The following is a 24,030-nucleotide window of genomic DNA, read 5'->3' as shown; positions in this document are numbered from 1 at the left end:
TGCGATTGGCACAGGACAGAGCGGAGTTTAGGGCTGTTGTACATAGGGTCGCTATGAGTCGCAAGTGACTCGACGGCACATAACAACAACATATAAATGCATAGCAATTTAGGAGAGGGGGAAAAAAAAAGAAAAAAAAAAGGAGAGGGGGAAAAAAACAAATAAAAATTTTCCAACATGCACTAACTGGGAGACATTAGTTAGAGTAAAAATTTAATTATGAAATATAGTCATAAAAAATATCTTTGACTCACCCACAGAAGCTGATTAAACCCATAACAATGACTTTACGATCAAGGAGAATTTAAACCACAGAATACAAAAGATTGTGCTCTGTAACATCTAAATACATATTCCTATTTTGAATATGAAGACCTCCAATAAATAGTGGGCAAGGATGTGAAGAAATAGTTTTGAAGAGTAATATAAAATGGGAGAGGATGTCTAGTGAAATGGTTCAACTCCTTGATGAAATAAATAAGAATTAAATGGGCCACCTCTATCTCTTCCTCACTGCTTTCGAGAAACCGATTCTAGCTGACCCTCCGGCAGATTTCCCAAGGCTATACATCACATGAGGGAGAGTGCCCATCTTTCTCCTGTGTAGTGGATTTCAACCCATAGAGAAGTTTGGCCTTTGGGTTAACAGCACAGCTCTCTACAGACTAGGCCACCAGAGGGAGCCATATTTCTGTTAATGACACGTAATTTAAAATTCTCCTATCCAGTTCTGGGATGATTGTGGCAAAACAGGCACACACACATTTGTAGAGTGTGCAAATGCTGAAAAGCCACCTGGCAAGATGTCCTTTGACAGAACATTTTCATTCTAGAAAGCGTGTCCTCCTGTGCCGAGTACGTGGCTTGAAAGGAAAGACGATAAAGCCGTGGACACAAGCATTTTACATGCAGTGTTACAGGGAAAGATGGATGACAAATCAGAAACAATATAAAAGCACTCTTACCTAAATTGTAATGAATTATTGTAACAATCAACACTATAATAAGCTAGTAAATGTGTTGAGTGAAAAGGGAGGCTACTAATTTCTTTGTGCTGCGTAATTTAAATACTGTAAAAGTATTCAGAAGATGGCGTTGGCAAAGTCACTTTTACATACTGATGGTGGGGCACTAATAAGTATAACCTCTTAAGGAAATCACTTTGCCAACAAGAATGAAAAAAAAATTACATGTGCATTTTTCAGGGTGAGGATTCTATCTCTAGGAATCTATGCTCCATATACACTTGCAATAAACAAACGTGTTGCAGAATTGCTGAAATAGCAAGAGAACTGGAGAACAAAAATTATCAAATGGTGGTTGGGTAAATGGTTGTACCGTCAGCCCAAAGGAAAGGAGTTCAAATTCACCAGCTGCTCCATGGGGTAAAGGTAAGCAATCTTCTCTCAGGTGATGAACAGCCTCTGAAAATCTGCTGGAGGGTCAGTTATGAGGCAGTAACAGCTTGACGGCAATGAGTTTTTGGTAAATCATGTTAGATCCTTTTGTTAGACTGCTCTACAGCTGTTAAAAAAAGATATGTGTTAATTACAAAAGACATGGAAAGACTTTTCCCTGAGGAAGATATTCCGATGGCCAACAGACACATGAAGAAATGCTCAAAATCACTGGCAATAACAGAGATACAAATAAAAACTACAATGAGATACCATCTCACCCCAGTAACAGTGGCAAAGCTTAACAGGACAGCAAGTAATAAATGTGGCAAAGGATGTGGCGAGATAGGAACTCTTATACATTGTTGGGGAGATTGTAAAATGGTACAACCATTTTGGAATGCAGTTTGGCATTTCCTCAAAAAGTGGAGGATAGAAATTCTGTATGATTCAGCTATTCCATTGCTTGGAATAAACCCTAAGAAAACTAGGACTGAGACACAAAAGAGGATTTGTACACCAATGTTCATAGCAGCGTTATTCACCATTGCAAAAACATGGAAACAGCCCAGATGCCCAACCATAAGTGAGAAGTTATGGTACATTCACATAATGGAATACTATGCAGCACGCAGGAGCAATGATTTTGAAAATAATTAACTAATGTGAGAGAGACTGGAGAGCATTACGCTAAGTGAACTAAATCAGTCCCATAAAAACAAATACTGTGTAAGACCATTATTGCAAAAATAGAAAGATAACTAGCACAATGTGTATGAGGATTGGAGTGGGGGTCAGGGGTGGGAGGAGCAGAGGGGTGAGGATGGGCAGGGGGTAATCATAGGGTTGTATAATTTGATGGGTGGAGGGTGGGATGGGTAAAGGAAATGGGAAAGATCTGGTGTGAAAAACAATATATACGAACTTTGTAAGTAAACCAGTATAAAAGAAAAAATTTTTTTAAAAAAAGATATATGTTGGAGAAGGTACACAGCCAGAGTTCTTTGGAGGCAAAGGTGATAAAGCTTCATCTAAGATACCTTGGTATGTCGCTAGGAGAACCTATTCCTTGGAGAGGGACACCTGCTTAGAAAGATGACGATCGGTGAAAGGGAGGAAGACCCTCAACCAGATGGACAGACAACAGTGACTGTAGCAATGGGGTTGAGCGTGTCACAGGACAGGACAGAGTTCAGAGCCATTGTTCTAGGGTCAGTATTGGTCATATTCAACCAGACGGCATCTAACACCACCCCCACCCCCAAAAAAATAGTCAAGGTGCAGAACAGTGTGAATGACTGTTGGCTATTCATGTGAAAGAGGAAAATGCCACAGAGGGGCGAGCACACTAAGGGATGATGTCAGGTGCCATCACGTGGGGCTGAGAGAACACCTGGAAGGCCACTCCATAAGAGGTAGCAGTGTGAGACAGTGGGCACATCAGAGGTCAGTGACTGCAGAACTGGGGGTGGGGGGTGGGGAGGCAGGAAAGAGAATAGAAAGAGTCCTCTCACTCAACGTCCTTGTGTCCACAGCATGTTTTACTATTTGTACGCATTCCTTCTGATGCAAATTCTTGTTGGGAAGAAAGGTCTCTCATTGACTGCTAAGTCAGACTTAATTAATTCATAGCTGATCCTCCAGCGAGTGTTCAGATGCTGTAAATTACACCAGAGGAGACTGCCCATCTTTTCTCCAAGGAGCTGTTGGTGGATTTGAACCACCTGATTTTGGTCTGGCAGTGCAACTCCTTACCCACTAGGTCACCAGTGCTTCTTACGTCAACTACTCATGAATGTAGGTTAGAAGGAAACAGAGAAATGGACTTTGTGGCATCAGTGTGGTAAATTTAGATGCACAGTGTCTATCACAGATTCCATGTTAGTGCAGAAAAATTAAATCAACTGTGAAGTTGGAGGGTGGAATTGCATGTTATTCTTTTCTTCAAAATGTCATTTTGATGTTGTTTTAATGGTGTCATAGAAATAAACCAACGTGTGTGTGTGTGTGTGTGTGTGTGTGTGTGTGTGTGTTGGGGGTGGGGCTGAGTGCCTGAGGAAGGAATATGTATAAATACACAGGTCTCAGATTCATAGACTGGAGAATGATGAGCTGCAGAGAGTTCGAAAAATGAGAGGCAGGGAGCTGGGGTGTCTGCCTGTGCTGGGTGGGGCAGGCTTGGGCACATGACAGTGGGCACCCAAGGGTCAGAGCCAGGACACATGAGAGAGGAACCCAGGAGAGCAGGGGAAAGGAGTCCAGCTGGCAGGGGAAACCAGCCCCTGGAACTGCTAGTTGAGGATGGGTGGTGGGGAAAGCATTAACGAGAGACATACAATCTACACATTTCAAATTATACACTGCGGTAGCCAGAGCAGGCCAACCCTTGTACTGGGAGATGCTGTTCTGTGCCCCTGAGTTAGAACCAATCCATAGGTGACTCTCCAGCAGGTTTGCAGCTAATGGCACGGGAGGAAGCAGTTAATGGCATGGGAGTAGACTGCCCACCCTTCTCCTGAGGATCACCTGCTAAGATTTGATCTGCACCCCAGCTTCTTACCACTAGGCCACCAGAGCTTCCCCAGTTAATGAGTACATTTATTACTTATGAATATATTCTAGCAAGGTCACTGTGGGGGAGCCGTCCATCGTGAGCCGTGCTGCTCACTCCAAGGCCAACCTCTGATGGCTTGAATCCTCCAGCTGTTCCATGACAGAAAAATGGATAATTCCCTCCCACAGGATTTAAAGCCTCCAAACCCCTCAGCTACGAGTTAGTTTGAACAGCACAGGGTCTCAGGAAGGTCCGTATCCAGAGACGGGCATCATGCTTGGAAAAAGATAGGGTCAGTGGAAGAGGGGAAGACGCTCCAGGGGAAATACTGATACAGTGAGTCCAACAATGGACTTGAGTAGGGCAGAGCTTGGGAGACAGGACAGCATAAGGCAGGGTTCCAGGCAGGGGTGCTATGAGCCAGAGGAGACTAAAGGACATCTAATGACAACAGCACAGAGAAGATGCCCCACAAGGACACACAGACTCAAATGGAAGAAGCAGGTTGGTGGTCTGCTCCCTCTGCTGTGTCTGATTCACTGAGACCCTCCTCCGGGTTTCCAAGGCTGTAAATCCTTACAGGAGGAGAATGCCCATCTTTGTCCCATGGAGTAGCAATGGATTTGTACTACTGACTTTCCCTTAGCAGCCTGATAATGTTACACACGACACCACCAGAGTAATCAAGGTCCGCGACAGTTAGTGAATCACAATGATTTTCCAACTCCAGTACCACTTATTTACTTAGACATTTTGTAAATTAACTTTCAAATTCCTTGAGCTTTCTTTGCAAACTCATCGAAAAGTCTTGTCTTATTAATTTTTAAAAAATATATATTTTCTTAAAAAATATATACATTCTTTAAAATCCTCTGGAAGATTTAAAAGAAAATAGTTTGTCTAGAGTTTAATGACGAAGCTTTAGCTCTTTGTTTGAAAACCCATATAACTAAGCAAAGCAGAGGGACCAGCCCCCGGGAGGGACATCATGCTTGGACAAGTAGCTGTTGTCGTGCCTTCGAGTTGGCACTGACTCACAGCCAGCTCTCCAGCAGCTTTTCAGAGGTTTTAAATCGCACCAGAGGAAAGTGCTCATCTTTCTCCCCCAGAGCAGCTGGTGGGTTTGACCCCACACCTTAGGATCAGCAGTGCTACTTCTTACCTCTAAGCCATTACGCCACCAGAGGCCCCCCCCTGGAAAAGTAAAAATGAGAAAGATCCTCCAGGAGATGGACTGACGTTGGGGCTGGAGCAGTGGACTCAAACAGAACCAGTATTGTAAGATAACGCAGGGCCAGCTGGTGCTTCATTCATTGCATGCAGCTCACAGAACATGAGTTGGAACTGACTCAAGAGAATCACCTCTAATAACAGAGGAAACTTTTCCATGAAATTTTGAAAAAGCTCGGGCCATATCATAGGTTTCTTTAGAAGGTATATTCTTATCTGTTGTTACATTATCACCTTTGCCTTGAAGAAAAGGCTCTGTGTGTCTGTGTTGGGAGCTTGTTTGAAAGTTCTAGCAGGGAAGTGCAGCTACTCATATTCCCGTGACTGAAGGATGGCATTCCTTCTATCAGGATGGTTGTCTGTCCTCTTCAACCAAGCACACAAGTTTGGGAGGGACACACACGGATCGGTGAGGGAGGAAGGGGACACCCATCTAGCCAGCCAGATCCAACGAACCAACCCTGGCAACCAATGGGGTGACAGATGTCACATCCAGATCGCCCTCACATCTTATGTGTCTATTTTGAGAAAATAGCCAGCGAGGGAGCAGACCTCTAAGAATTACTGTCTTGAGTAGATGGGACCAGCAATCTGGAGACACTCATCTTTTTTTTTTATTTTCTTGGGTGGCATCAGTAGTGGGCAATTCGCCCTTTGCTTTTTTAGGCATCATCAAGTGGACTTTGACTCATAACAAACAACGGACAGAACATTGCCCTCTCCTGGGCCATTGTCAAGATCTCCACCAAGTTCACTTACATTGTTGCAGTCACTCTGCCAATGCATGTCACTGAGGGTCCTCCTCTCTGTCTGACTCCACTTTTCCCAGCATCACATTTCTTCCACAAACTAGTGTTTCCTGACAACATGCCCAAAGATGGCGTTTCACCGTCCACACCTTCAAGGAACACCCTGGTTGCACTTTCTCCAAGACAGATTTGTTTATTCTTCAAGGCAGTCCAGGAGATACCCAATACTCTTCGCTAGCACCACAACTCAAAGCTGTGGATGCTTTCTCGATCTTCCTTACTCACAATCTACTTGCCAGTCTGAAAGCTGTCAATGCAAATTTACTCACCAGTGCTGTCGAGGAAAGATCCACTTCTGAAGTCAGTTCTGAAAAGCCCTCCAAATGCATACGTTCACCACTAATCAGGGAGGATAACAGTGGATCTTCTCTTTCTTGTGAAAAATGTTAATATTTTTGGTTGCTTTTATATGCTACTGAGTCACCTGTGACTCATAGCAAATCTATGTACAACATCCCTAAACCCTGCTCTATACTGTGCCAATCTTACTGTCTCTGACACACCTACCTCCATTACCCCAGTCACTGAGTCAATCTATCTTATTGAGGGTCTTCCCTCTCCTATGCTGTTCTTCTACCCTTCCAAGGATAACATACTTCTGCAATGACTGGTCGCTCCTTGCAACATGCCCTGTGTGTGTCAGAAAAAGTTTCAGAATCCTTGTCTCCAAGGAGTATTCTGGTTTCACCTTTTCTTGGATGAACGTGTTTGTTCTCCTAGCAGTCCACGGTAAATTCAATACTCTTCTCCAGCACCACAGTTTAAAGGCATCAATTCGCCTTCTATCCTCCCTAGTCATTGTCTAGCTTTCTGACACATAGTAAGTAATTGCAAAGACTATGAAGCAGGAGTGGCATCCACGTCCTAAACAACTTGCCTCCGGAAACTCTATGAACTTTCATAAATGTTGATAGTTGTAGAAGGGCTTCAGGTATTTTGTTTTAAAGGGTTGCTATGAGTCTTGCTTGCCTCAAAGGCAATCAACAACAACAACATGTCCTGGATCAGGTGCACCTTAGTCTTCTGACTGACATTGTTGCTCTTCAGTACTCTGGAGAGGTCCCTGACAACAGACTCTCCTAATGCAATTCATCGCTTGATTTCCTGCTTGCTGGTACCAAGAGTAGTGAAAGCCCACATCAAGCTTTGAGTTTATCGATTTTTTTATTAAGAGCCTTGACACACGACAAGCTCAGGTGGCATAATCCATATGGAGCTGCTAACCCAAAGGCTGCACCTCTTTGGTGGTTTAAATCCACCAGCAGCTCCTTGGGAGAATGAGAGACAATCTAATCACAAGTGATTTACAGTCTTCAAAAACCCACTAGAGGTTCAGCTATGACTTAGTACTGACTGGACAGCAAAGAGGGAGAGAGTCTCTCATGGAAACACATTTTCATGGCCACCTCCTTCTTATTTCAGAGAACAGCAAACATTCTACTAATGTGGAAAGTCTTCCTCTGACAAAATTTACCATAGTGATGAAGCCCACCCTTGCTTCTTGCTTCTTAGACTTCTGTCTTTTGCTTCTTTGTTGCATTTGTTCTCCGAAGAACACCTGCAGAAGAAGGAAGCCCCTGCCCCTCTCAAAACTGAAGCCAAAGCAAAGGCATTAAAGGCCAAGAAGGCAGTCCTAAGGGCATCCACAGCCAAAAAAAAAAAAGATCTGCATGTCACCCACCCATGCTGAGACTCTTAAGGCAGCCCAAACACCCCCAGAAGAGTGCCCCCAGGAGAAACAAGCTTGACCACTATGCCATCATCAAGTTTTCCCTGACCACTGAGTCAGCCACGAAGAAGACAGATGATAACAACACACTTGTGTTCATTGTGGATGTCAAGGCCAACAAGCACCAAATTAAACAAGCTGTAAAGAAGCTCTATGACATTGATGTGGCCAAGGTCAGTACTTTGATTAGGCCTGATGGGGAGAAGACGGCCTATGTTCGACTTGCTCCTGACTATCATGCTTTGGATGTTGCCAGCAAAACCGGGATCATCTAAACTGAGTCCAGCTGGCTAATTCTAAATACAATTTTTTCTCACTGAAAAAAAATAAATAAAAAAGAACAATGCTGTGAAGCGAGCTCTGTCCTATTTTTGCAATCTTATCCTGTGTTCTTTTTTATCTCAGTCACCGCAGCTATTGCTAATTTATATAATTTCCCCACGAGGCGTTCTTTTAATTGACGAAGTCATTGACTGCTGGCAAGCTATCTTTTCTGGTACTTTATTGACTCACGGGTGAGTGGGTCGTCTTCTGTTTCATTACTGAAGCACAGTCAGGCACGTAAGCCTTCGTGGGAACATGCGAGAAGAGCAGGACTTTCTCCCCTCTGAGGAGAAGCCTCCCACACTGCATTCCGCCTTTTTCAAACCTCAGCTCCGTTTGCTGTGCGTCTTCCTCCAGAATCTGCCGACAAGATCATGCATTTTACGGGGCAGCCATCTTCTCATCCATGTATTTTGTTAGTTCTTTTTTACCACATCAGTAAGAACGGCTCTTTTCCTACTGGCCTTGTTGTTTGTGCTCCTGAGTTGACTACAACTCACAGAAACCTTACGAACAACGACTCTGAACCTGGTCCCATCGTGAACCAACCTTGCCAACACTGACACAACTGACCCCACTGCCACGGTGACTGTGTCAATCCATCTCCTCTGGGGTCTTTGTTTCCCGCAGTTCTCCCAAGCATGACATCCTTCTCCAAGGACTGGTCCCACCTGGCCATGTGCCCAAAGTATGTGAGGTAGAGCTTCAAAATCCTAGCCTCCAAAGAACGACTTGGTTTCACCCTCTCCAGGACAGACCTGTTTGTTCTCCTGGCAGTCCATGGTATGTCCAACACTCTTCTCCAGCACCACAGCTCAAAGGCATAAGGGGGATTTTGCCTTAAGCAATTAGGTGGGAAAACAAATCCCCAAATCTCTCAGAATAAGCTCTGAAGCGGTAATCTTAAGGACTTTTTGACTGGCAGTGGAGTGTCTAGCTATTCCACCACCAGGGCTCCTTGTGAAAAGATTCCAGCCTTGGGAATTCTATAGTCTGATCTAGCACCTAAAGGATTACCAGGAGTTAGACATGAACTCCATGGCAATGAGTCTCTTGAGTGGCATCAGATACCACAATATATGGGATCCTCTGACATAGATACTGAGTGAAAATAGCAGTGTCAATTTATAGTTAAAATATTAGTTAATCTCAGTTTCTTCAATTTCTTTAAAAATAACATATATACATGCACAGATATAGGTATATTGTTGTTAAAAGCTCTTGAGTTGAATATGATTTATCACAGCCCTGTGAACAATCTATCTGCACTCTGTCCTATCCTACACCATCCTTACCTTCAACACATTTGAGTCCATTGCTTCAGACATTGTATCACTGTATCTTGTTGACAGTTTCCTCTCCTGTGCTGACCCTCCACCTTTCCAAGCTTCATGTTCCTTCCAAGCTACCACTCACAGCAAGCCTATCAACAGTAGCTCTGACCCTTGCCCTTCCTGTGCCACCCTCACCATCTGTAATATGCTCTGGGTCATTGGTCACTCCACCTTGTTGAGGGTCTTCCTCTCTTTTTCTGACCCTCCACATTTCCTAGCATGATGTCTTTTCCCAAAGACCGGCTGTGCCCAAATGAAATGAGATGAAGTTTCACCATCCTTGCCTCTGAGAGTCAACCTGGCTGGCACGCCCTCCAAGAAAGATTTGTTTGTTCTTTGGCTGTCTGTAGAATAATCAATGTTTTTTAATAACTCTTGAGTTAGTAAAAAAAATAAAATTTCAAGACCTTCTATGCAATGGGCCACGCCATGAGACTTGGACTTCACAGAGCGTGGACTTTTAAGAAGGACACCATATATCTTCCCTTCCCATAAGGGCTCATGCCTCCTTCAAGGAACTTTGAGAAACTACACTGTGACCTCAGCGGTCAAACAGACAGTTCCTTAATAAAACCTATTTGATTTGCTGCACGTTACAGGCCAGGCTTCCAATTCAGTAGGAGTCCCTGGGCAGTGCAAATGGTTGAGCACTCAGCTACTTGCCAAAAGGTGGTGGTATAATCACACTCAAGAAGTTCCCTGGAAGAAAGGCCTGGCAATTTACTTGCAAAAATCTGGAGCCTTGAAAGCCCAGTGGAGCACAGTTCTTCCCTACAGTACATGAGGTCCCCCAGAGTCAGAATCAGCTCTGGGCAACGGCTGTCTTTTCCTGCAAACTGAGGAGCTGCTCAATGACCAGTTTTCTATGTGTGTTGTATGTGTGCACTTGTCATTTATATGGTGGGTTATATGCAGGGATCTCTGGTGGCTCATGTTTAGAAGCCGTGCTGCAATCCCAAAGGCACACAGTTTATATCCACCAGCTGCTCCCAGGAGAAGGATGGGCAATCTCCTCTCATGAGATTAACTGCCTCTGAAAATCCTCTAGAGGGCCAGCTGTGGGTCAGTCCTGACTTGACAGTATACAACAACAACAACATATGCAGGATATGTGATGGTGTTTTGTGGGGGGTTTGGAAGGACCAAACAAACACATATTCCGCTATGGAAATATTCCAGCCCTCTTGTTTTCCTCTCAGTTCTCAAAGGGAAATGGTAAAATTTGTGTCCAAAAGGCATTGTAAAACGGTAACATCATCTTCTCTTTGGTAAAGCGAGTCCAGAGTCAGGCATCTGTAAGAAGACCCAGCTGAAGACCACCTCTGAAGACCTGGCATCCAAGCTTCCCTGAGAGACACAGAGCCAGAGACGCACCCTGGGCTGCCTCGTCCACTTCCACAATGCTATGTCTAGTCCTTCAAAAGCCAAGCGGTGTCACATCTCCAGAGACATTTTGTATATAACTTAAACTAGCCTCCTTAACATCTTTAGAAGAATGTAGTGTTCCAAATAAGAAATCCATGAAGACATCTACATAACTGTTTAAAACTCCTGTTTTCTCTCAGGAGAAAATGACTGGCTGGGTCTTTCAAATAGGCGACTGTTCCATTCCCATCCAGGAGGAGGCAGCAAACCCCAGCAGAAAACCAAAAGGCAGGCACTCAGTCTTTTTTTCTCTGCATTGGCCAAATGGGCTGGAGGAATAGTGATTCCATTATGAAGCCATGAGCCCATCACTGTACCACCACCTGCCTGCACTTCAGAAGAATTCAGAGAGGAAAGAAGCCTGGGCTGGGTGTCCAGGATTGGGACTCAATATTTTAGAAAAGAAATACTTGGAAGTGACCTAAGCGCATCTGGTGCTCAAAAAGAGCCCTGGTGATAGAGTGAACTAATTGTGTTGGGTGCTAACCCCCAAGTTGTCTGTTTGAATCCATTAGCGGCTTTGTTTATTTAAGATTTAGAGCCTCAGAAACAATGGAGAGTCACTGTTCAGTTTGGTGCTCAACAGAAGCCCACCAGGGTGCAGCAGACTCACCAGACACTCTATGGTAGAAAGATGGGACAAGTCTGCCTTTGTAAAGACTTCTTGTTGTTGTTGTTATGTGCTATCAAGTCACCTGTGACTCCTAATGACCTGATGTAAAATAGCTCTGATATATAGTCCTAAGCCAGTCTCACTGACTCTCATATACCTAATTCCGTTGCCCCAGTTACTGTGTCAATCCATCCCATCTGAGGTCTTCCTCTTCAGTGCTGTCCTTCCACTCTTCCAAGAATGATATCCTTCTTCAAAGACTGGTCCCTCCTGGCCATATGTCTAAAGTATGTGAAATGGAACTTTAAGATCATTGCCTCCAAAGACAAACTTGGTTTCACCCTCTCCCAAACAGACTTACTTATTTTCCTGGTGGCCCATGGTATGTTCAATACTCTTCTCCAGAACTACAACTCAAAGGCACCAATTCTTCTGTCATCTTTAGTCATAGTCCAGCTCTCTGATGCATAGCAAGTAATTGCAAAGACCATGGCCTGGGTCAGGCACACCTTAGTCTCTAGACTGACATGATTGCTCTTTAGCAAACTTTGGAGAGGTCCCTGACAGCAGACTTCCCAAGTACAATTTGTCTTTTGATTTCCTGGCTGCTGGTGTCAAGAGTGTTGACTGTGGAGCTGAGCAAGGTGAAATTGTTAACAATTTCAATCAATTCTCAGTCCACCATGATGTTGCCAACTGGCCTAGTGGTGAGAATCTTTGTCTTCTTGATGTTAAGCATCAATTCATATTGAAGACTACAGTCCTTGACCTTCTATAGCAAACGCTTCAGGTCCTCCTCAATTTCTTACACTGAAGGAACTGAAGAACCAATTCAAGGCTCAAGTTGCAATAATTAAGGATGCTGTGGGCAGAATATTGAATGATCCAGGAAGCATTAAAAGAAGATGGAACAAGGACACAGATTCATTGTTCCAAAAAACACTGCTGACATAGAAGAATTTCATGAAGCAACTTATGATCAAGAAGCAATGAAGATGAAGGAGGAAGTTGAAGCTGCTCTAAAGGAACTGGCAAAAAACATGCCTCAGGAATAGATGGCATAGCAATTGACGTACTTCAACAAACAGATGCTGTCTTGGACACACTCATCAGGTTGTAAAGGCGTACAGCCTTGGAAACCTTCTGGGCAGTTCTACTCTGTCCTACAGGGTTCTACGAGTTGGAATAGATTTGACAGCTGTGGGTTTGGTTAGGCTGAGTGTTCAAAAGAACGTATAAGACTCCTTATAACATAGCTCTAGTTTGCTTGGCTCCACCCTCTTGGCAACAGTAGCCAGGAAATTAAAAGGTGTATTGCCATGGGAAAATAGAAAATCTGCTGTTAGGGACCTCTCCAAAGTACTGAAGAGCAATGGTGTCTCTCTGCAGACGCCAGGAAATTAAAAAGTGTATTGCCATGGGAAAATCTGCTGTTAGGGACCTCTCCAAAGTACTGAAGAGCAATGGTGTCTCTCTGGAGACTAAGGTGTGGCTGATACAGGCCATGGTCTTTGCAATCACTTGTTATGCATCAGAGAGTTGGACAATGACCAAGGAGGATAGACGGAGAATTGCTGCCTTTGAGCTGTGGTGCTGGAGAAGAGTATTGAGAATACCATGGACTGCTAGGAAAACAAACAGATTCATCCTGGAAAGGGTTAAACCGGCTGGCTCCTTGGAGGCAAGGATTCTGAAGCTTCAGCTAACATACTTTGGACATGTTGTAAGGAGAGACTGGTCCTTGGAGAGGGACATCACGCTTGGGAGGGTGGAGGGACAGCGCAGGAGGGGCAGACCCTCTATGAGGTGGATTGATTCAGTGACTGGGATAATCGGGATGGGTGTGTTGGAGACAGTGCGATTGGCACAGGACAGAGCGGAGTTTAGGGCTCTTGTACATAGGGTCGCTATGAGTTGCAAGCGACTCGACAGCACATAACAACAACATAACATAGTTGAGTGCTGTTGTGGCCTGTCAGTAGGCTGGCCCCCACCTCACAGCAACCATGCACATAGGGTGGGAATTTGGTCATTCTCTCCACTGGTTGATCTTCAGATGTAGATCACCAGGTTTCTCTTCTTAGCATGTCTCAGGCCAGAAGTTCTGCTGACACCTGTCCGGCATCATTGCAACACATAAGCCTCCACCGGTAGACGCATGGTGGCTGTGCACTGGCCAGGCCTTGAACCCAGGTCTCACATGGAAGGTGAGGATTCTGCCACAGAACCATCACTGTCCTCAGTGTTTTAGTACCTGGACCAAAAACATGAAGCGGACACCCAAACCCTGAAAATGGCCCAGGAGGGACCTCTTCCTAGGTGGGAGGATGCTGGCGAGTCAGGCCAGCGACACTGTAATTGCATTCCAGTGCCTCGGCTGAACTTTATGGTTATGGTTCCTTCAAGTAATGCTAATGGTTGTCCTGCCCTCCTCTGGTTTTCCTGAGGGGACCAGTACAGGATAAAGGGAAGGGATTTCTGCTGACATAGTCCATCAGGGGCTGTGCTGCTAACCCACAAGCAACACATCTGGTAGTTCGATTCCACCCAGAGTGATCAGAGAGAGGACGACAGACAAGCTCCATCCATTCAATTTAGAGTCTCGACCTGCTGGAGGGTCAGTGTATGAGTCGGTTCCCACTTGATGGCAATGGGATGATGAGGATAAAGTGGAAGAACACCTCTCCTTTGAGCGCTGAAACCTTACTCTCTTTAAATCATGGACATTTGAGGTTGTCTGAGATAATCTCTTCCTTCATACAACCAAGCACACCGGTGGCAAGTGAGGCAAACCGTGCCAAGCTGCTCTTCAGAAGCGGCTTTGGACGATTACCTGAGTGCTCTGACCAAGGGTGGCCCAGAGCTGCCAGTTTCTAAAAGACATTCACCTCGTCGGTCATCATAATCTTTGGAACTGCTACGGCCCTCATGCTTTCCTCAAGACTTTGCGATGCCAGGAGGCCGGAGCTAAGGGACCTGAGAAAATGCCAAGGATGCTCGCTTGCTTGAGTGCGGGCAGGAAGGAACTGCACAGAGGCAACCCAATGGGGCATCTTCCAGAGGCCTAGTGATGGAGAAGAGGGAGGTGGCTCAGGTTTTGCAATCACAGAGAACACACTGAAGGCAAGAAAAGAATATTCTAACCTCATGGTGGTCCAACACTCCCTGCCTGAAGCATCTCCCTGCCTGAAGCAGCCATCATACATAAACCTGACTGAAACCCCCAGCACTTCCTCTCACTGGGCACAACTTCAACCACAAGAGGGCAGGCGACAGCCCTCACTGAAGAGCCTCCAAGGTCTGTCGGACCTGCCCGCCAGCGCTCTGAAGGGCTGAGAGACCAAGTGTCCCATGTCCACACCAAAGGCCGTCACTCACTCCTTACTAAGCTGCATACTTTTGCTAAACTCTTGTGGAGGAGGAAGGTTCTAGATATGGTCACTATCCATTTAGGGGGGGAACCTCTGCCATTTTCCATTTGTGTGGGTTTTGTTTTTTTTTTTATTTGTGATGTTGTCATTCACTGCCTTCAACTCAGGGAGGTGGCCCTGTGTGTGTCAAGATAAAACTGCTCCATAAGGTTTTCTTTTTGTCCACTCTTGCCTGGCTGGGCCAAGTACCTTACCCTATACCCATGACCTGGACCAGCTCCCCAGGTCACCCCAGCCCTTGAAGACTTTTGGAAGTTGGAACCACCAGCCTTGTGGTTAGCAGTCAAGCACTTAACAGTTTTACTCATTTCCTTGGTTGGTATTTGTGGTGTTGAAGAAAGTTCTAGAATTGGAGTCAGTGGCACTGAACAGGGGTTCTGTTGTCTAAGCAGATGCTGGGTTCCATAAAGCCAACTCTCCTCAGTTTCCTTCTTTGACACAATGATAAACCAGGCCTGGGATGAACTCAGTGGAATCTTCCAGAAACCAAGTCATGAAATGAAATGGCATGTGAGGGAAGTAGGCTGCAAAGAATGAAGTGTGACACAAACGGAAGGTCCGGTAACGCTTCACGTCCGTGACGTCCTGGGGGAGTGGGTTGTTCCACGTGACAGATTTTCCAGATAATTGAATTTTTAAATGCCGTAACTTGTTTTCCTCTTAGCCTTCTGTAATGGGAATCTTTCTAAAGTATAGTACATGCATCTCTGACTTCTTAAACAGCAGACGGAATAGAATCTAACCTTTCCTTAATGTCATAGGCCATCCGGATCACCACCTATTACTGTATATACCGTTCTGTGTAGCAGAGCGGAAGCCGCAGGGTATGTTCAAGTGGGCATGCTCGCCTGCTAAATGCCCGCCAAGATCGTATTAGAAAGCTGTAACTGCCAATTCCTCTGCTCTGAGATCCCCGACATCACTACCTGCAGTCAGTTCTCCAAAGTCATACCTCCTAGCAGTCAGTCTCTTGACACTTTGCGTAAAATCTGCTCTAACCTCAAGAGAACTCAAGGTTGCCATGGGTAACCAGAGTAGAAGCTTGTAATGATCCTAAGTTTAATTTTACACACTATTTACAAGCAGTGGATACTGTGCTGAAGGTTACTTCTGGCCAGACCTCATATTTAGCTTCATTTGCTCAGTATGTAACATGCTGAGCCTGTCCCTGAATCACAGGAACCCAGGCATGAGAGGACAAAATGCTGCCCGGCCCTACACCGGCCTCACGAATGGCTGCAGCCCGGGTCTTGCTGATTTCGAGGAGCAGATCACCATGCCTTTCCTTCCAGTCTGTCTTAGTCGAGAAGTGCTGCTCAAATCTGTGCAGGGCAGCCATAGGCAGTTTGTGCTACCAGATGGGAGGTGGTTATGCATGAGTGCATGGGCTGGGGACCGAAGCCAGATTTACCACGTGACAGGGAAGAGTTCTACCACTGAGCCACCAAGGCCCTCAGTTAGCACGCTTGACTGCTAACTGGAAGGTTGGTGGTTCAAGCCCAGCAGTGACCTGGAAGAAAATCCCAGCGACCTACTTTCAAAGATGCAGTCCTTGAGAAGCCCAGGATCATAGTTCTGCTCTGACACACACACCAGGTAAATTTGAGTTGGAAATGCCTAGATCGCAATAGTATTTCTCTACCAATTGGCAAACTGCCCTGCTCACCCAGGCCCTACTTGCCTAGAATTCCCTGCATAGAATTTCCACACTCTTGTTGTTGTTGAGTACTATCAAGTGGGAACCGATCCATGGCTGAACCTCCGGCAGGTTTTCAGAGGCAGTTAATCGCACAGGAGGAAACTGCCCATCCTTCTGCCCTGGAGCAGCTGGTAGATTTGAACCACATGCCTCTGGGATTGCAGCACAGTTTCTTGCCACTAGGCCACCAGTGTTTCCTGTAATTCAAAATATTCCTTGGAGAAGGATATCATGCTTGGAAAAATGGAGGGCTAACGAAAGAAAGACACCAATGAGATGGACTGACATAGTGACTAGAGCCCACGTGTGAGCTCACGTGTGTCAGGAAGTGTAAGGATGGCACAGGATAGGACAGGGCTCAGATCTGTTGTTCATAGGATTGCTATGAGTTGTACTGCATCTAACAACAAAAACAGCAATTAATTACAAAGGGAGCTCTGGTAACAGCCCACAGGCAATTGCACTACGAGCCCAAAGGCTTGGAATTCACCAACAGCTCTGAGGAAGAAAGATGGGCAATATCCTCCCACACCATTCACAGCCCTCCAAAAACCAGCTGGAGGCTCGATCTAGAGGATGAGTTGGTCCTCAAGCTGGAGCATGAGTTGGTTCTTCCTGACAACGAGTGCATGTAATTTGAGTTATTTAAAGGTGCGACTGTCCCAGGGGCTCCAGGACCCTGCCCTGTCATTGATACTGCTTTTCCTCTTGAATGTCACCCATCTTGTGAGGCTAAAGCTCACTCTTCATCATTCCAAGTGCATGAACTGCCCAAGTTTGAGGTTCTTCTCTCTCCCTCAAACTCAGAGGTGTTTCCTCAGTTGCCTTCTGTGCCCTGGTTCAGGCTGCCTGAGGCAGAACAGGCGGAGTGTTAAAAGCTACCTTTTATTGAACATCTACGATGTGCCAGAAGTTGTATTTGACACCTCAAAGAAACCATCTGATCTCACCCATTAAACTACCTTATTAGGGAAATAGCATCCACCCTTTCTGACTGAGGTAACTTGCCTGCAGTCCTGGGGCCAATAATCTGGTCTGGAAGGTTGTGTCTGGTGCCCGGGTCTGTGTTAGGTTCATATTTAGTCATTCACAAAACCGTCTAGTCAAAGTTTGGGAACAGAAAAGCACCTTTTAAATGAAATATGGGCCCTTTCACTTTTCAGAAAAGGTTAACTGTTTTTGTTTTGGTGTGTGGGTTTTCTTTTTAATTAATCCCACATTTTGTTACCAATTTGGAACACTCTGTCCTCAGGGAACGATCTGATTCACTTATAGAAAACTAGTGGAGGGAGTGACTGGGCTTACAAAGTATTCCTTGTAGAAACTAATCTAAAAAACATTTCCAGTTTTCTGTGCACCAAAGAGACATTAACACACAGAACATTCCAGAAAAATCCCATCTTCCCCAGAGTGGGCATGATGGTGATTGCAAACAAAGTACTTTCTTCTCTGTGCTACCAACTATGATGACATCAATCGTAAATGATATTATCCCTCCCCATTCTGGAAGTCTCCAGAAGCTGACACCAAGGCAACACTGTTATCACTCAGGAGGCTGCGCGGTTCTCAGATCTAGTCACAGAGCCCAGATGCAAACTGCAGACACTAGCAGCACCTCAACCCTAGAGATGGCAGAAGTGGCACCTACAAATTTAGTGTGGTCATAAGTGTAGCCTCCAAAGTACATCTGAGTAACGGAAAGTTTATCACCCCCCTGGCTGTGAATTTTCTCTTCTCTCCCCAGGGATAAGCCTTTAAAACTGACCATAACTAATGTTTTAAATAAACGAACCATGACTTCATCCACATTTTGCACCTGCTTCTCCCACGCGGAGCACACACAGGGTTTTTCAGAGCTTTTTCTCTAGAAGCATCCACAGTGCTCTAAAATCTCCAAACCAACTCTTGTCAGAGAGGAAATCATCTGAAAATGGATTCACCATCAGGTGACAGGGTCAAAATATCACCCAAGGATATTTTAGATTGATAATCAAACTCAGGAGAGGGAGCAGAGTGGCCCACAAGAATGCCGCCTTCTAAATTTCCTCTGCACTATCCAGAACCTTCTGTCATCCCGTCAGCAGTGATAACAAGCCACCAGCTAGTTCTTCTGATCTCACTCATCGTAGGGACTGTAATTGTTGTTGTGTACTGTCAAGTGGGAACACACACATAGCTGACCCTCCAGGATGTCCTCAGAGGCAACTGATCACATGGGAGGGGATTGTCCATCCTTCTCCCCCAGAGAAGCTGGTGGATTTTAACCTCATGCCTTTCAGATTGCCTCACAATTTTTCACCACCAGGTCACCAGAGCTCTTATAGTTATTGTTAGGGGCCATCGAGTGACCTGTGAGCAGAGAGATCAGATGTGTACCTTGCCTAGCCTGTACCATTCCCATGATCTCTCATATGCTCGGTTCCATTATTCTAGTCACTGTGTCAATCCATCTTGTTGAGGGTCTTGGTATTGATTTGTCCATCCTGGTGTTGATTTGCCCATTGGTAATTAATGCAATTGTAACTATTTGTGTGGGTGACTTACCTTGGTGTTGTGGTGAGTGAAAAGTAAATGGGTCAGCCCCTGAGATCTGCCGCTCACAAGTAAGGAGGAGTATTTGCAATCATTTTGTTCTGTTACACATGCAGTTACTACAGATGAGCGCTGACCCGACAGTGCTAGATAAGGGGCAACCGTCATCTGAGGAGACTGTGCACCACAGGATGAGGCATTACACGGCGTCCTGGGCCCTATTCCCATGCCCCACCTCTTCTTTGTTTATATACATACATATATTATCATACATTAACCACATTTACACATCAAGGTTCCGGATATGCCTGCCTACTTCTCAGAAATAATTATTTGGGGGGGTTTGTTTTTTTTAAACTGTGGTTTGATTGAAAGTTTACACAGCAAATCAACTTTCCATTCAACCATTCAAACACATTTTGCTTTATCACTGAGCTAATCTGTTTCATGGAGAATACTGCCTTCTAATAGGTAGAATGATAATAGGAATAATATCTGATGACAGAAGTATTTAGCACCCAATCTTTTTTTCTATGCCAATAGCCTATATGCCTATTTCAATAAACAAATAAAATTATTTGAGCTCAGAAAAAGACCAGAAAAGCGGCGTGATGGAGAGGCCCAAGCACCCAGCTGGAAGTCAAAAGAGGAGGCCTGGGTCTCAGCTCTGCCCACTGACGTGACCATATGCCACTCAAAACCACTCTGGACTTCTGATGACGCCAGCCCACAAAGGTCAGATGAAGTGTATCCGAGATTCAACAGGAGTATTTTGGCTCAGGCTGCCGTGGCTAACCTCCCTCCCACTTCCACTCTGTCGTCCTGATGCCCTCACTCGAGGTCCCAAAGCCAGCTAGGGCGAGAAGTGCAGCGCGATCCTGGCCTTGATCCCCTGCTCCTTCATCACACCATGTTCACCCCTTCTTTGGAGCTTCCGATAAAGAGCTAGTTGAGTTCCCTCCTTTCTCTGCTGCCTCTGGGCCCAGCATCTTTCAACCCTTCCCTGTCTTCTATCCGGGCAGAGCTGTGCACCACATTCCCCACCTCCCTCCAGCAAGTGAATCCCCACTACCAAGAAGAGATAGAGAGCCTGCTCAGGCCACGACCAGATGTTCCTTCAGAGCCTGTGACAGACACTTCTCCTCTCAAACAGCCCAGAGCCCTAAGCTTGCTGAATTGATAAGAGAAAACTTCTCCGGGATAAGATCTTCTCTAAGATCTGGAAGACTCCAGCCACTTTGAGGATAGGAAATACCAATTTTAAGCCATACTGCACATGTCATAGTAATTACGATACTAATAGGGAACTCTGAAGAGAAATCTGTGGTGAGTTGCATTGTCAGCCCTGAGGCTGAGCCTCTACAGGGGTTCCATGTAGGAGAAAGGAGGGCAGTCTCCTCCCATTAACATTTACAGCCTCAGTAACCTGATGGGGCACTTGCTGTGAATCAAAAAGGACCCAAAGGCAGTGAGGCTTTCGAGTAATGACACTAATATTTATTAAGCATGATTTTCTAGACGTAGTATTACTCACTTTAAGGTATAACTTCATCTTTTAGTTCTCACAATAACAGAATGAGAATGAGTGATATTCCCATTCCATAGATGGGACACTGGAGGCAAAGAGGGATCATTTTCCCAAGCACCAGAGGGGCAGCCTCGGCCATGTGGCTCCAGAGCATTCCTGAGCACCAGCTCTCCTGCTGGTCAACCTCCTTCAACTCGTCCATTCATGTTACTAGAACTGACTCACAGCTGACACCTCTCCCCAAGGAAGTTTTTAGAGGCCATTGATCACATAGGAGTAGACTGCCCATCCTTCTCCCACAGAGCAGCTGGTGGAGTTGAACCACGTGTCTTTGTGTTGGCAGCACAACTCCTTACCACAAAGCCACCAGACTCCCTTCGAATCAGACATGTGCAAACAGCGGGGCGTCTCAGGGTGGCTCTGAAAGAGCGACCCCTCCTCCTAACTCCCAGGACTCAGTCCTCGGGGACAAGGGTCACCTTTTCAACTCCTTGTAGTGTGCTAAGCTCTGTGTTTATCAGTTCTGCTTTTTCCAAGGCAAACCTCTATTTGCAAATAAAATTTTTTTTACAACATTCCTCTTTGAAAGCTGGCAGCCTCTCTGAGTACTAGCCAAAAAAAGCACCTCTTCAGTCAAAGAGGCAACCACCAGGTGCTACTGCTGAGGACATGTACTGAGTGAGGGCCCACGCGTGCCAGCCACCCTGAGTTAATGTCTTGTCTGTGAGCTGGCTCCTTTAAACTCAGACACACTGTGTGTGCTTGATGACTAGGCCTGCAACTCCAAGTCCCCTGACCCCAGCCTCCTCCACTTGCACTCCTGTCCCCTTCCCCCCACCCCGAGGCTGGCGTGTGTAGGCCTCTGACTGATTTCTCCTGATGGGCAGTTCTGAGCAAGGACTAGACAGAAGATGGAGTCTAAGGTCGGTCTTCACTGCCTCTTCCCTACAGAGTCCCCTTGGGTTTTCTTCCACAAAGGCTACCACATTTCTAAATGTTAACTTGTCATTGATTCTCTCCTTCTGGGATATAGGAACCTTTCTCATAGGAATCTGAAAGCTTGTCCAAAGCTCCTCAGAATGCATTTCACAAGATCCCAAATCTTCTCTTAGTTCAAATCTCTTTCCTACATACTTATCATTAAAACTCTGCTATGCAGTAAAAAGGTTAACTCAACAGGCTGTGGGTATTAATATCCTGTGTTTTTCAAATAAAGGATTAGCCCTCAAACAAAATTTCAAAACTCTCTGGAGACAAGTTGGATCTTGACTCACAGTGACCTTTCATAGGGTATCCAGAGCTATAAACCTTGACAGGAGGACACTGTCCATCTTTCTTCCATGGAGTGGTTTGTGGATTTGAACTGCTGATCTATTGGTTAGCAGCTGGATACATTATTCACTATGTCACCAGAGCTCCATGGCCCTTAATCAGCTCCTGGGAAATAATCCTTAGAATATCCTGCCTGATAAGAGTGTCTTTGTATACTAGAGGGTCTTAGACAACATCAGACCGTTTATGCCAACAACAAGATTTCTTGTGGGGGCTCTGATCCATGCTGTATCAGGCTGACCTCTAAAGGGTCTAGAAATTATATAACTGAGGTTAGACATACGGGTCCTCAGGACCTGAGCTACAGACCCCAATAAAAACCCTGGGCATGAGACTCAGGTGAGCCTGCCTGGTTGGCAGTACTCTACATGTTATCATATCACTGCTCAAAGCCAGTGTTTTCTCAACAAATTCACTGGAAAAGGGTAACTAGAAGCTAGTGTGTGGTTCCTCCCGGATGCCACCTATGTCCTTCTATCTTTTCTGATTCCAATCTAAACCCTTTCACTGGGATAAAAATGTAACTACAGGGAGCTCTGGTGGCCTAGTGGCAAGAAGCAGCGCTAAGTCCAGAAGGCACGTGGTTCGAGGCCACCAGCTGCTCTGCGGGAGAAGGATGGGCAGTCTCCTCCCATGCGATTAATTGCCTCTGAAAACTAGCCGGAGGGTCAGCTCTGGGTCAGTTCTGACTCTACAGTACACAACAACAACAACAGGTACAATAGTTTTTGTTGTTGTTGTTGTGTATTGTTTTGTTTTGTTTTACTTCAGTGAGTTCTTCTGACAAATAGCTGAGCCTGAGGATGTCCTGGGGACTCCTGACTCACCTGGAATGCAGCACAACCTTTCAGTCTTAACTTCCTGCTAGGGTACTCTATCTATCATACAAGAAAACATGAATACATACATCCAGAAACATTTGCTAAACATCCCTGTGAATTAAGGATGGAGAAACCAGAGAGGTCCTCAGGACGTGTCATCATCTCAAGAGCCCCTGGGAGCCCCATACTGGCCAGGACCAAGAAGATGTGGAAAAGATAGAAAGAGATACAATCAGGACCCAACCTCTGGGGCTTCTATTGAAGTGAGTTGAATGAACGAGAAGATCAATTCAATGTGATCATTCTCATCCATTTGTGTTATATACTTTCTTTCTACCTCAAGTTTTGGAAAAATATCTGAATCCAAGAGAAAATAAAGCAAGAAGAGGGGAAAAAAATACCAGGAATTTCAAGTTAGCGTGTTTCCCTTTCAAGCATAGTGCCACCAGCTTCAGGCCACACTCCGTGTGACTTTGCAGATGTGGACGGGTGTATCAGAGCGAGCCCCTGCTTGGCCCTCCAGCCCCCCACGCCAGCTGCAGCCCCACTCACCTGGCCCCGCTGACATCCACTCCGACCATCAGCTGCCCGTTCAGGGAGAGGATCTCGTCCCGCAGCCGGACCTTCCCGCTCTTGCCCGCGGGGCTGTTCTTCCTCAGCTCTGTCACCCAGATGCAGCCCACATCCAGCACGGGGCCCTGGTGGGTTTTCCGCTTCTTGCCCCCTCGGCGCTTTTCACCGTAGTCCCCGAAGACGGGGATGTTGCCGAAGCTGAGGCCCACTGTCTCCGCGTCCCCTAGCTCCTTGGTGAGGTACACCGTGCAGATCTCCATCTCGGGGAGCCTGAGGTCGGCCGGCACCACGCTCTCGTCCACCGCGAAGTTGAGCTGGATGTACTCCTGCAGCTTCTGGATGGCAGCCTGGCACAGGCGCTGCTCTGGCCCGGCCCCGCCCTCCCGCAGGCTCCTCTGCAGCCACTGGCACAGGAGGGGCAGGTGCAGCACGGCATTGTCCTGTGTGATGGGCATGGTGCTCACTCCGGCCTGCCCACGTCACGCGCGGACCAGCGCCCGGGAGCCGGGCCCGGCGGGGCCCCATGCCTCTGGGGAACCCTGGCTGGCATGAGCTTCCTCTGTGTTCATGTTCAGGCCGGCAGGCAAGCCCGCAGACGCCTCCTCGGGACTCGAGGCTGTTGGCTTTGGCAGGAGGAGGACAGTGCACAATTAGAACAATCCCTCCGGAGTGCTCAGCACACAGAGGAAGGAAGTGTCC

At 46.1% G+C, this 24,030-nt stretch overlaps 1 protein-coding gene across 1 annotated transcript in view; it reads right to left on the bottom strand.

The window, feature by feature from the left end:
• The window catches only part of PDZD2 (PDZ domain containing 2), a 374,099-nt gene extending 350,307 nt beyond the window's left edge, over nt 1-23,792 (bottom strand). The window contains exon 1 of the mRNA XM_006896805.1: nt 23,311-23,792. Within this exon, the coding sequence (XP_006896867.1) occupies nt 23,311-23,786 (476 nt within the window). The 5' untranslated portion in view covers nt 23,787-23,792. The remainder of the gene's footprint in view (nt 1-23,310) is intronic.
• Nucleotides 23,793-24,030: the final 238 nt, after the last annotated feature.

The sequence above is a fragment of the Elephantulus edwardii genome, unplaced genomic scaffold, assembly GCF_000299155.1.
Source record: "Elephantulus edwardii isolate Elephantulus edwardi_28Jun2011 unplaced genomic scaffold, EleEdw1.0 scaffold00191, whole genome shotgun sequence".
NCBI lineage: Eukaryota > Metazoa > Chordata > Mammalia > Macroscelidea > Macroscelididae > Elephantulus > Elephantulus edwardii.
Note: the sequence above shows the minus strand (reverse complement) of the source record. Positions and strands in the feature narration are given on the sequence as shown.